This window comes from Henningerozyma blattae, chromosome 6 (genome assembly GCF_000315915.1).
Source record: "Henningerozyma blattae CBS 6284 chromosome 6, complete genome".
Classification (NCBI taxonomy): domain Eukaryota; kingdom Fungi; phylum Ascomycota; class Saccharomycetes; order Saccharomycetales; family Saccharomycetaceae; genus Henningerozyma; species Henningerozyma blattae.
This window is the reverse complement of record NC_020190.1, coordinates 764,624-778,409: the sequence shown is the minus strand read 5'-3', so window position 1 is coordinate 778,409 and position 13,786 is coordinate 764,624. Positions and strand designations below refer to the sequence as shown.

The 13,786-nt window shown below is 35.8% G+C and overlaps 5 protein-coding genes across 5 annotated transcripts; 3 read left to right on the top strand and 2 right to left on the bottom strand.

Annotated features, from left to right (window-relative positions):
- Positions 1-84: 84 nt before the first annotated feature.
- OPY1 (Opy1p) lies at positions 85-1,680 on the top strand (the record flags this gene model as incomplete). The annotated part of the gene is made up of 1 exon (XM_004181329.1): positions 85-1,680. The coding sequence occupies one exon, from the start codon at positions 85-87 to the stop codon at positions 1,678-1,680; it is 1,596 nt and encodes a 531-aa protein (XP_004181377.1).
- Positions 1,681-4,059: 2,379 nt separating this feature from the next.
- TBLA0F03190 (uncharacterized protein) lies at positions 4,060-5,028 on the bottom strand (the record flags this gene model as incomplete). Its single annotated transcript, XM_004181328.1, has 1 exon — positions 4,060-5,028. The coding sequence occupies one exon, from the start codon at positions 5,026-5,028 to the stop codon at positions 4,060-4,062; it is 969 nt and encodes a 322-aa protein (XP_004181376.1).
- Positions 5,029-6,699: 1,671 nt separating this feature from the next.
- ASA1 (Asa1p) lies at positions 6,700-7,860 on the top strand (the record flags this gene model as incomplete). Its single annotated transcript, XM_004181327.1, has 1 exon — positions 6,700-7,860. The coding sequence occupies one exon, from the start codon at positions 6,700-6,702 to the stop codon at positions 7,858-7,860; it is 1,161 nt and encodes a 386-aa protein (XP_004181375.1).
- A 5-nt stretch (positions 7,861-7,865) lies between these two features.
- On the bottom strand, positions 7,866-9,176 carry TBLA0F03170 (uncharacterized protein; the record flags this gene model as incomplete). The annotated part of the gene is made up of 1 exon (XM_004181326.1): positions 7,866-9,176. One exon carries the CDS (start codon positions 9,174-9,176, stop codon positions 7,866-7,868), a length of 1,311 nt encoding a protein of 436 aa, XP_004181374.1.
- A 3,847-nt stretch (positions 9,177-13,023) lies between these two features.
- On the top strand, positions 13,024-13,786 carry TBLA0F03150 (uncharacterized protein; the record flags this gene model as incomplete). The annotated part of the gene is made up of 1 exon (XM_004181325.2): positions 13,024-13,786. A coding segment is annotated over one exon (763 nt), but the record flags the coding sequence as incomplete, so codon positions are not given.

Below are 13,786 nucleotides of genomic sequence, written 5' to 3'. Positions count from 1 at the left end.
ACAAATTAAAAAATTTCACAGATACCATAAATTTACTCATCCCTAATAATACAGAGTCCGTCTCTTCAGATATTTGTAGGTGCAATGTCCTACCAAGACCAACTAGGGTCCCATGAAGTCATTTATTCTTCATATTTGAAGAAAAGACCCACCACACTCAACACATTAAAGACTGCAGGCTATAATTCGTCTACTACTTCAAATGCAAATGTAACAGCAAATGCAAATGCCACTGTAAATTCAAATATCAATGCAGATCCCGGTCTAAATTTAAATGCAAGCACACCTAGTGCGAATTCAACAGTCCATCGCAGGTTTTCTACTCCAGGTATTATCAGACCAGATGCACAACAACTATTACTTCTGAAACCAAATGGTATAATAAATCATAGTCATACACATCCACATCTCTGGTGGCTGAAGCATGGACCTACTACCTATTGGTGTGTATTGAGAAGGAACCAATTTAGCTATTACAAGACTGAAGACGAAAGAGAAGCTGTAGGCGTAATACCCAGATCTGAGTTTCTTTCATTTCGAATCAATCATGAATTGTCTGTAATAATTATATATGCTAAGGAAAATACGTTTTGGTTTGAATGTAAAGATGAGAAAATTTTAAAAGGTTGGGAAATATCATTAGATGAATTTTGGAAGATACCTAAATATAAAAAAGAAGTTTCAAATAATCCTGAAATCATATTTGATGAAAAAGCTTTATTTTTGAAAGAAAAGAGAAAGCAGGAAAGACAAGAGAAGAAGAAGAAAGTCAAAGATAAAAATAAAGAACTTATACCTAATGGTTCCCCTAAGAAATTAAAGGATAAATCTTTGGACCCAAATAAAGAAGAATTGAAAAATCAAGATGAAAGTAAATTGAAGAAAATATTAAGCCCAAAAAAAATTGAAGATAAACCTAAGGAAAAATTAATAGACAAATTAACAGAAAAGCCATTAGACAAGTCAATAGAAAAGTCAAACGAAAAATCTCCACTTCTGCGGGAATCTCCTAAGAAAGAAGAGCATACTTATAATAGTGAAGAAGATAAAATTATGCATTACAATTCTATAAATGATCCAGATAAAGAATATTATACTTCAAACAGAACAGATCCACATACACTTAACGATCATCATTTAACTAGTACTTCATCAAATGTCTTATCATCTGTATCCACTGCAAATAATATTAATGATTATAAAGACGTTTTAAGTTATTCCACAATTGGCTCAAGAATGCCAAGATCTAAATCTGAGGAGCAATTCTATGAAACATATGATCCAAGAAATCCAGAAACAGAAATTTATCAAAGTTTAATCTATATCTTAATGAAAGGTAGATTCAATAGAACTAAATGGAAAAAAGTTAAAGCTGTATTAACAAATCATTCTTTGAAATTATATTCATTAAGAAATGATAAATTACGAAAAGAATTAGATTTAGATAAAGTGGTGGATTGTGTTGAAATTGAAAGAGGTATATTAGATAATTTATTTGCAGTAATTACTTTAGATGAAAGATTGGAATTTAAGACGTTAAATGAAGATGATACCGTCGAATGGATAATTAATTTCAAAAGTGGGATGATTTTAAGACAAAAAATTAAGAGTATTCCAAGATCTGGTGTTAGCAATAATAATAGTACCACTGGCTCTAATAATTTTTCAGTTTCAATTTGACATTTTTGTTTTTTTTTATGTTTGTTTATTTGTTAATTCGGTTCTTTTTTTCTTTTGTTTATTTGTTTGTTATTTAAGTTTCTTCACATCATTAGTTAATCTTTTTTTTCGTTCGCATTCACTTTTTTTTTTACTTAATTTTCCTTTACCACTGAATTTCAATACATAATTACATTAATAGATGAACAAGGTAAGGAAAATTCACTCTTAACATCATGACAACATTTTACGACATCACTCACTTAACCAATTGTATATTTGACAAATTATATATTTTGTTTTTATCATATATATTTATCTAACTTTAATAGTTGATTTTATTAAATCTACGTTTGTGTTTGTAGTATACCAAGAATGAGGTCAATAAAGAACTCACCAAAGCAATATATAAAAGAAGAAATGCTCGAATTGAATCTAAAACTCATGAGCTAGGTAAGAAATAATTGAAGATGAAATTTAAAACAAGTTTGGTAAATAATAGTCTTATAGTTCGGAAATAGTACCCATTTTCTAACTCATTAAATAATTTAAAGAGTCATGGCATTCAAAAAAGTTAAATATATATCTTTCTTTTAGATCTATTACTTGGTAGTATTATATTCATAGGCTGATCATGATTAGACTTGCTATTTAAGAAAGTGTGTATATAAACGAACTTAAGAATACTAAGCTATATAATGTTCTGCATAAGAGAAGAAGTAATGACTTGAACGTGATTAATGCGTTCATTATGTAAACATTTGGATTCTGGCTCATATACTTTTAGATAACAGTTATACTGAAACAATATAGTATCTTTAATTAAAGACTTGATGCTGCCGTTTAGTGATAATATAAAAATATTGGTTATAAACCTGCGGTAGACAGAAATTGAATTATCATGAATTCTAGTCTTGGCAAATTAATTATGCATTATTCTGATCGTGAGAGTATAGGATTTATCATCCCAATAATAGATAGATCTTGTATCTACTTAAATTGTTTCTGATGGAAAAGTATTCCCACTAGAAGTTCTTCCTTTGACATGTGTCATGGGTTTCCTACAGACACTTTAGGATTCATTCATGTCCTACAATGAGTGCATCGATCATGTTCAATGGTTAATTCTGTTTGATATTTTTGGTCTTTATACATGAAGTAGTAAATACACTGTTCTAGGATAAGAGATAGTATAACGTGAATATACGTTGCTAATATAAGCCCCAATTAGATAATTCATTGTTGCTAATTAGAGTACATAATGCAAATACTACAGAAGATACTGAACGTAAGAGCTACACATCAATTGTCAAGTTAATTGGATGAAAAAATGTTTCACCTATAGACGACGATGAAATAGTTCTTCTTGTTCAAATCAAAATGTATAAATTACCAAATATGTAATTGACATATAATTTTTTTATTTTACATATTTTTACATACTTTTTATTCCTACTCAAAAGGGAAAAAGTTTCTATGCTTATAATCATCTTTTAAACAGAATTATTCTCTAAATTTTAACTGGAAATAATATCACTACAAAAGATTAAACGCCGTACAGTTATATATTTCAAATATTAAGGGACAACAATTATTTGCTGAATGATAGAAATCATGTTTAGTATTTATATATATATTTGTTCGAAGTATTTGTCGCTTTCTGCAAATACTTTCCGTTTACAGAATACAAACAGCGGTAACTGTACCAAATTATTCATACCCTATAAATTTCTTTGAAGTTCTTTTAATTTTCTCTTTTTGATGGCTTACCTAGTTCAAATTTCAACAATTTTCAGATCACACCGCATACTAAATTCACAAGAGATGAGACAAAATAATATTATTTTTCATAAAACAAATAAAAATCAACGTACTAAAATTATACACATATACCAAAAAAAAAAAAAAATAAAGAGGTTGGGCTTCTCCTCAGAATATCTCTGTGCCCCCCTTTGACTAGGGTGCAATATTCAATAAAACTTCTCCAGCTAAAGGTTTACTTAAAATGTTAGCCGCTTGATTCTCATTCAACACACGCTGAAGCTCGAACAGTTTATCATCGACAACATTAAAAGTCTTGCAATACAGGACTTCAGTATGTTTTATTTTAGAATGGAGGACTGGATGTGAGTCTAGCTTGCTCGCTGGCTTGTTGTCCAATAATAATAATGCATTATTAACCGGAATATCCATATATTCCAGTAAATGCCACAGGATTTTTAATGCTTCATTTGAAGTTACAGTGTGTTCTGATTCTGTAGATAACAAAGATATTGTGTGAATTTTCTCTCATACCAATGCATTTGGTCCGTCCGCTAAATAGATGGCTTACCTCCTGGCGTATTATGGTTTATCATACCCAATTTTCATCGATTTAATGGTGTAAAGATACCTCAAATTTTAATAAGCAGCATCCAGGTGAACAACACGGGGATCTTTCAGAAATCGAGAAAGAAAGGATACAGCAAACGAAACATCTGGACGACCAGCATTGGCTACAAATAACAATTGGCCAATGATTGTTTGATATTCGGTGATTGAATCCACGGCAGGAGATGTTGGATCAAAGTATTGAGCTGTAGGTGATAGTGGAATGTGACTAGGCTTGACTCCAGCAGGAAATATAGTGGTAGCTGCTTTGGTAATATAGTCCTCCATGGAAATAGAAACAGAATGATCAGATGGCTGATTTACATTTATTCCCAGAAAATTGTTTACTGGCCCTAAATCTTTCATTGAGTAATAAATTTTTAGAGTACATTTGACTATATCAAGGGAATCATTATCAGGAGCTGCAATCAATAAATCATCTACGTAGAGTGCAATCAAAATTAGACCAGTAGTAGAATATCTGAAGTAGAAGCAATGCTCAATAGCATGTCTTTGGAATCCAAGTTCGGTAAGAGTATGATGAATATGTCTGTTCCATAATAGTGGAGCTTGTTTCAGACCATACATACCCTTTTTCAGTTTCCGCACATATTCAGGATGTGTAGGATCAACGAAACCTTGAGGCTGTTTGATATATACATCTCCATCTATTTCACTTTTCAGGAAAGCAGTATCGGCATCCATTTTATGTACAGAGAGGGAAAACTGATCAGCGATTGCCAGAAATAGACGAACTGAAGCATAACGTACAACAGGAGCAAACGTTTCGTAGTAGTCAATACCTATCTTTTGCTTATACTCTTGGGCAACTAATCGAGACTTATAACGACCATCGTCTTTCATCGTGAAAACCCAGCGACTACCTAAGCATTGTCTACCTTCTGGTAATGGAACCAGATTGTATACGTCCAGAGCATTGAATGACTCGAGCTCTTTTTCACACGCAGCCAACCATTTTTCAGAATCAGATGATTTCATAACTTGCAAATAAGTATTTTGAGTAGCTGCAGTTGCAATAATTGCACTTGTCCTAACAGTCAATGCCCAATGTTTATTAATCTTAGTTTTGCCTGGATATTCTTTAGCATAATATCTTGTAGAACTGGTAGAGGATAAATATGGGGAATCATTGGAATCAACTGGGCCAATTAATCTAATATTTGTGTAATCGGAACTATTGGCATCCACCGCATAGGAGGAAGGAAGCGTAATTTGAGGAGTAGGAGCACTAGTGTTGCTGCACCCTGCCCCACCCTGACACCATTAGGAATAACGGTCATTTGTGCCAAATCTTTATACCTACGATGTAAGTCTCTAACCGTCATACTCATCACAGTATCATTGTCTAATAAACCGGCTGGTATTTGAAGTGAGTCATAGGAATCATGGTTTAGTGATGAGAGTTGAGTCACTAAGTGATCTGAGTTCACCACAGTAGTAGAAACACGTTGACGTTTAGAGGACTAATCTGAGCCTAACTTTGGTACATCCATAATACCAACAGTATTCAAATGCGGTTTGGGTAATGGGGTGACATCCTTTCGACCTTCAATAATTTCAGGAATTGATACCAATAAGAAGGAAGAAGTCTTACATATGGTTCTAAGAGCATTATCCACTCTGAGTACCAGTTGTTTAACTGATTCATGAAATGAGGAGTTCATATGCTCACTTTCATTATGCACATTAATTACTGCGCTTTGCATCCTCAGCATCTATTCATATTGTAACAGATTAGGAGCTTCTTGGCTAATATTTTCAGCTACATCTATATTCATTTCATCATTTAATAATTGGCCTTGAGTGTCGACTGTTAAAGAATTATTATCATTGTCGTTGGAAAATGTTGTTAAAGAAGTGTTCTCATTGTTGTTAGAGGAGACTATTGGATTAACTATATACACTAATAGATGAACCTTGGTTAGGATATAAAGGAATACCCCCTAAGGCATTAGTAGCGAATTTTTGTGACAGTTCAACAACTGAAGTTGTTTCTTGCGGAAACGCTTTTTCATCAAATACGATCTGATTTGAGACGAAAATTTCTCCACTTTCTGGCTGATCGATTCTATACCCCCTATGATCAGAATCGTAGCCGGCTATAAATACCTGAGACTCTTGTTAGAGCAAAATTTACCATCTCTCAGATCGGAAGGAATAGATTAATGAGGAAGAGTTTTGTACGACATTACAATCTTCTGTAGAAGTGCTATTTTCAGTCATACTGTAAAGAATATTTCTACTTTAATAAATAGTTATCAAATATAGAAACCTCCTATCCTTTTGAGTAGGAGTGAAAAGAATATACAATATATAAAATATATAAAATATATGAAATATACAAAGATTTTTCATCCTCGGAAGTGTCAAAAAAACAACTTGAACAATGTATTTATGGGCCATTGTTCAATCTACGAAACAATAAGTTTTTCAAGACTTTGTAGCGTTGGTGGAGCCTATTATTGTCACTACCACTCTTCATCTATCATTGTAATAAAAACTTGTATGTGTTTGTGCATATGTAGTAAGAAAAGGCATGCTCATCGCATCGGAAACGAAACGAGTAAAGTGATAAAAAAACGCGAATTGATTTAAAAAAATACATTATAAAGGTTGTTGCATATCATTCGTACCATTAATCGTACAAGTATGAACTTCACATTACGATACCATAAAACGAGTGTGACGTCATTATGTATCCTTCGATTAGTACAAGAAAAAGTCCCCCGGTTGATATCTGGGGATACAGAGGGTAAAGTAGTGATATGGAATCTTATCACTAGAAGGCCCGTAACACGATATGATATTGGCAAAAGGGTGAATATAATGAGTATTGAACAAATAGACGATAGACTTATTGGAGTGTTGTGTAAGGATTATATGTTGAGGATATTGAGAGTCGGGCAAGAGGAGGAGATGCAAGAAGTGTGGAGTATCCCTGTGAACACGTTAAATTTTGCCAATTTCCAAATGGGAAAATTGCAAGACAATGGGGGAAATGAATATATGTTGGTGTGTTGTAATACACAAGAATCTGAGAATTTCGATGTGTATCGGGTGAGATTGGGTGAAGGGGAAGGAGGGAATCGGTTGCAAAGGGTTTGTCATAATGTGAATGTGTATGAGAAGTTGCAAGAGAATGGATATGCTTTACAATTAAACGATTTAAACAAGAGTGGGATAATAATGAAGTTTGTATTGGATAATAACAAGGGAGTAGTTTATTGTGGGACAGAAAGTGGGATAATAGCTGGGTTTGGTTTGCCGAAGGCAGCGGGACAAGATAGTGGCACGGTAGTTTATGTGAATCAAGGGTTTTCCCCAGAGCCTGTATTAGATATGTGCTTGGACGAGGGAGAAGATTGTTTGTATGGTGTATCCACGGGGAATGCGGTGAAAAAATTTGATGTAATGGAGGGAACTACAAGGTCGATCGAGGTGAACCGGGGGGGTAGACTTGGTCAATTGAGTGTTTTACAAGAGTATATACTTGTTGGTAGCTGGAAGGGGGAGAGTATAGTGATTAGCAAAAAAAGTGGTAAAGTGAATGCAAGTGCCAAACAGCGTAGTAATCTTGTGGTGAGTGTGAGTAGTAACGGACAAGACAAGTCGAGGAAGTTTGAACGAAACACCAAGATCTCAAGTATTGTGGGTCTTGATAGGTTTGAATACGAACATGGTGAACACCACCGGATCACTGAAACAATGCGTATCGATAAATTTGCATCCAAGGATTGGATGATCATTGGGTATGACGATGGCAGTATTGTACTGCGGTGTGTCAACAGCCCCTCTATAAAACGTGTATAGTTGTACTATGTATTCCGTTGTAGGATTTGCTTTTCTACGATTTCTCTAATCAATAGACTAAACGCTACATCTACATTTAAATTATCTATACTATCCAAAGCCACAAAACTACAATCCCAAGAGTTGGCCAATTGTAAGCCGCGCTGTATTAAGGCGTCGGAGGCTCTTGGAGAAGTTGCATGCGTACAAACCACGATCATTGGCGGTGGTGACTCTGGCGAGCGAGGGTTCAAATCCAATGGTTGCAGAGAGGTTTGGAACGTTCGTAGATCGTGGCGTGTTTTTTCTTTGGCCAGTTCTTGCGAAGGGGTATGCCAGATTGTTTTCCAAGAATGAGCAAGAGAATAGACGTCTGATTCTTGGCCTTTGACCCACCGAGCTTTGTAATCACGATACTCTGTCCAAGCTTCGATGATGGCATCTCGGACGTCCCGTACGGTAGCAAGTCCTCCGTCGTCGTCATGAGCACCCTCGCCCTGCATCTCGTTAGAATTTGAATTGCCATACGCTGGTGGCTGTGAGCGTCTATTCAACTCGGGCACTGCACTATACACCAGCAGATATCCATCGATATTGGCATTCAGCTCGGAAGCACCAGATGCCACCAGAAGCGCCGACGTTGAGACAGGATGTCGCGGAGAATCTGCCAAGTTGTGCAGCACATTCTTGCCCAGGTTCCTACTAAACAAGCTGACCTCTAAAAAGGGGACCACGCTAGCCGGGTCGTATGGTTTTGTGTCAATGATATCTAGTGTGATCGGATGGAAGTGTGGTGGGATGTAGTTTGCAGGCAGAGTGTAATCTGACCTCATCGGCAGTCGCATGTGGGATCCCGATCTTATGGACGACTGACGTGTCTGTATAAGAGAGTTATGTGCCTGTGCCCGCGTTTGCGTTTGCGATAGTGACAGTGAAGGTACTTGTGGTTGCAACTGCAATTGCAATTGAGACGATGCCTCTGTATATTCGTCTAGAAAGGCAGAATAGACCAATGGTCCCAGCAGGGTCAAGCCCAGACAAGGTGATGCGAAAAGTGGGTCTGGACAGATACTGCTTGGAGTTCGGAGACACAGACGTCTTTGTGGCTGTGGGTCCAGTAGAGTGCGAGCCAGGGGACTGTGTGGTTCGTAGTGGGCCAACCAACTGCTGTGCTGGGTTGTTGGGTGGTGGGCAGTGGGGGCATGGTGGACGGTGACTCGAGAGACAAGAGTGCTTTTGCCTACACCAGAGGCGCCAAGAACTGCAAGCTGCAGAGGACGGTTGGAGGGAGACGAGGCAGCGTGGGAGTGGGAGTGAGGGCGGCTACTACTGCTCATGGAGCTTGAAGTTGTGAGATGAGGTTACTACGAGAGAACACGATGTCTGAGAAAAACAGAGGGCAGCAAGGCAAAGACCACAGAAGAACGGCTGTTATATGTTTGTTATTTGTGTTTTTGTTGTGTATATATATATATATATATATGTATGTATGTATGTATGTATGTATGTGTAGATGTATGGCAAACGCCGCCTGGAATGTTAGCGCGAGACGAAAAACAGTTAGGGGACTGTGGCAGGGTAACGCGTGGTGGGAAACATATTTGCTATATAAGCTGTAGAGGTCGTTGATCATGTACTGGTAAATGATGGGTAGCCCTAGTAACTTATCAAGTGTTCCAAGATAATTCCAACACAAACTGTTGTAAACTATAATCAAGTTTACAGACTTATTACTTCTAACTAAGTATAATAGACTTTAACCATGAGCATTTAACTTGTTATAATGTTTTTAACTAAAACAAAGATCTAAAATAAGATTGACTATAAATTTTAACAAACAATTGATTGAGAAACCAGTCCTGTTCATACATTATTAAATAAGGCTGTTTCCGTCAAATAAAGCATATAATTAATGAGCAATTGAGCAATTGCACAATTGCATGATGATACCATCGTAAGATCGCAACATCGTACTATCTACAGATCATAAGATCTCATTGATTTATAATTTCCTTTATACTCTGCTAAGATCTACAATATCTTCCCTCTCTTAAATGAAGGTTACTAATATATTAAAGTTAGTTAGTAATGAAGCATTTTCTAGAACTTGTCAGGGTGTTGAACTCTTCAAATGTAGAAGTACATCTTAATTACGGATCAGTATGTCGTAATTTACAATAGTATTCTCAACTGTTCACGTCATATCCTATTACAGCAATTATTTCCGAAGCACGCTGTAATCTTTCAATCGAAGTTCTTGGTAAATTCTTGGGGTGGGTACCTTTCTCTATCCCGTATGAATCGTTTAATCCACTTAATATTAATTATTCTATGCTTCTTGAACAAAGATTGTAGATCAAGTTCAACTGTATTAATACCTAATTTGACAGTCTTAAATGGTCCTGGAAAAATAGGTTGAATTTTCAAGTATCTTCCCCCTCCCCCAGTAAAATACGCATCACATATTCACCGATCTGATAAGTATTGGGCATTCTTGACTCGTTAGCCCAAGATTCCATAGTTTCTTGATATTGTTTTAGAAAACCAATAGTTCTTAACGAATTAGTCTTGATGGTTTTAAATAATTCTAAATTTCAAGCCGACAGCTCATTACCAATATCCAGTAGAGGTCCAATTGAAACATAACCTAAATCCACTTCAAAAGATGAAGCTTGAATGGAACGTTGAAAAGTAGAGTTGTAAACAAACTCAAGAAGATGAGGGAGGGGGGGGGGGAATATATATATCCCATTGATCATGATCTTGCGAACAGAAACTTCGTAGTAGTCTTCCTAATGTTTTGTTAGCACTTTCTGTCTGCGGATGGTTTGTAACTTCTTTGAAAAAAAACGTACTAGAAAATCTAATATAACGGTCTGAAACAATGGTTCTTGGAAACCCATGGTAAGCAAATAAATCTAGAGTACTAGCGGATTCAAAGGATATTTTAGTGGTGATAAAAATGGGTTCTTTTAAAAAAACCTATCTACTACAACCATAATCATATCGTTTTTTGGAAGTCCGGTAACAAAATCAATAGACAATTCTAGCCAACGTCCTTGTGGAATAGCTAATGGTTCCAGTTGTCCATACTTCTTAGGCCCAAAAAAAAATCCTTTTTTTTTCATAATTTGACACTGAAAACATCCTTTGAGATATAAGTACAGGCCGCCATTGAAGGACAAGAATAATTAGGGTATAGTTTATTGATCGTAGTTACTTCGCGAAAATGGCTGCCATGTAATATATTATCGTGAAAAAATGTTCAGTAATTTAGTGAGTAACACAGACTCTATCATCATAATATAATATATGTTCTTCAAACTTGTAACGAGCCATTGCTTCCTTGTATAACTTAAATTTTTTAAGGTATTTTTCAAATAACGATTTATCACCTGATGCAATCTTAACGTCTTGTACCAAAACTGCAGCAGATACCAATCAACTGGAGTGATTCTTTCTATGCTGGTTATTAAAATACGATAGTCGAATCTTCAATTGTTGCAACTTTATTAACTTCGGTAGTAATTCTCTCATTGTCCGTGGCAGGTCTGTTTAAGGTATCTGAGACGTGATTAAGAGACCCTTTAATATATTCTTAAGTAAAATCAAAGTCAGCTAAGAAAGCTAGCCAACGTGAGATTCTGGCAGAATGTTCTCTTTTTATTACGATAAGTCAATAATGATATATGATTCGTTCTTAATATAAATTGGTGTCCATGTAAGTAATATTTTAAGTGTTGAATAATGGACAATAATCCTATTTCACCAATCGGATATCATGCTTGTGCGAGATTAACGGTTTTAGAAAGCTAATCAATTAAAAACTTTGAACAACACAAACTATTATGTAGTGATCTGACTAGTATTTTAAAGATGACTGTAACCCTGAGTACTCTTATACTTATAACTTGCGTATCTTTTATCCTGTATAATTCTATACGGATGCCTCATGAGCCTCGCCTTTATATACAATCGAGATTACGCGTCGTTACATGTTGAAGTAACTTCTCTGATTTAGCTAGAGCTTGTCAGCTCCTAACACTTAGCATAGTGCACTCATAGTATTACTATGATTGCAAATCACTGTTGACATAGAACCAAGAATTAACTTCTTAGATCCAACGTCATTAGCCCAATTCCAAAGAACAACCACTTATACACACTAATTGAGCCTTATCAATATCCGATATCGTTACACTACTTATGGAAAATACTACACTACACCACTACTTCTAAACATCATTCCTAAAACTAAAGTCACATAAAAATGAACTGTCACGTATCAAAAGCCAGGTATGAGATGAATTAATAAGTTATTAATGCTAATTCAAGAACATTAATCTCTTAATTAATACAACTAACTGATAACTAATTGACTAATTGCTAATAATCAATTACAATTATCAAGTGTCTGCACACCAAATAAATCGTATATAAAGGGACAAGATTTCTCTGTCTCATCGTGAACTTTTCTTGGACTTCTTTTATATAAAAAGAAAAAGAAAATAACACCAAGCAAAGAAGCAAGAATATCTTCTCTATTCTATACTATATATTATCTACTCTGTTTATACTTCTACGAGCCTCATCTCTATTTGTTTGTGTCACCTTAGCTTTATCTTATGCCTAATATTGACAATTCCAACATATTCTCTTACACCTATTACTACTGATCAATATATTTCTTAGTTACCTCCTAAAAGTCGAATTTATGTGACATAGTGATACTTTCAGTACACTGTGTCAAGGGTTAGGAACTTACAAGCCCTAACTAAATCAGAGACGTCCGCGTCAACATGTTGCGACGCGTAAACTCGCTTGTATATAAAGCGATGCCCATGAGGCATCTATATAGAATTACACAGAATAAGATAAGTAAGTTATAGTTATAAGAATAATCAGGGTTATAGTCATCTGTAAAATACCAGCCAGATCACTATACAATAATTTTGTTGTAAAGCAACTTAGGAGTACGATACACTTAAATATCAACTACTAAAAACTTAACTTAACAATCTTATTAACTTAACACCAGTTAATACTTCGAACTTACGAATATAATTGTTAAGTTAAGTTTTGGTAGTTACTATTTAAGTGTATCGTACTCCTAAGTTGGTTTACAACACCTGGTAGCGTATTTTTATAATTGTTTTATCCCACTGTTTCGGTTATTTTGTCACTATGTCTTCTCCTGTTGCTGTCATGCCAGCTGAAATTAAAGTTCCTCATGACTTTACCGGTGAGCGTAAAGATATTATCAAGTTGCATAGTTTTTTGCAATCCCTCGAAGTGCAGTTTGTCGTAAAACGTGTTACGAACGATTATGAACGTATCTGTCATTTGGCTGCTAATTTATATGGTCCGGCCTTAGACTGGTTCATGACCTTCTCTGGCAATCACGATGTGTCCGAAATGGCCTTTGACGCCTTCAAAGAGGCTTTTAAACAAGCCTTCCAAGGTAAGTTTGACTCCTATGATGTTATTCAGAAGCTTTCCTCGTTAACGCAAAAAGACAAGATCGAAGCCTACGTTTCAACCTTTAACCGTTACCGCAAACTCCTACCACCACGTTCCTTGAGTAATGATGTTTTAATCAATCTTTTCATTAAAGGGTTGAAACCAAACACTCGCAAAGACTTACGTTTAAGAACCGTATCCTCGTTTTACGAAGCAACCCAGTTGGCTATTCGTGCAGAACACTGCTGTTACTACCCTGGTATCTCTCCATTATTAGATGATAATTCCACCCCTACGGTCGATGCCGATGGTGATGTCATTATGGCTATTTCCTCTACTCCTCGCCGTGTTTCGTCTCGTTCCCGATACAACACCACATCTTATCATCCTCGTAACTCGGATGATTCCTGGCGTGAAAAGTGTCGTCAATTGTGCTTTCAGAACCACCTCTGTTTCCACTGTTTCTCTAGCGGTCATGTAGCTGCTA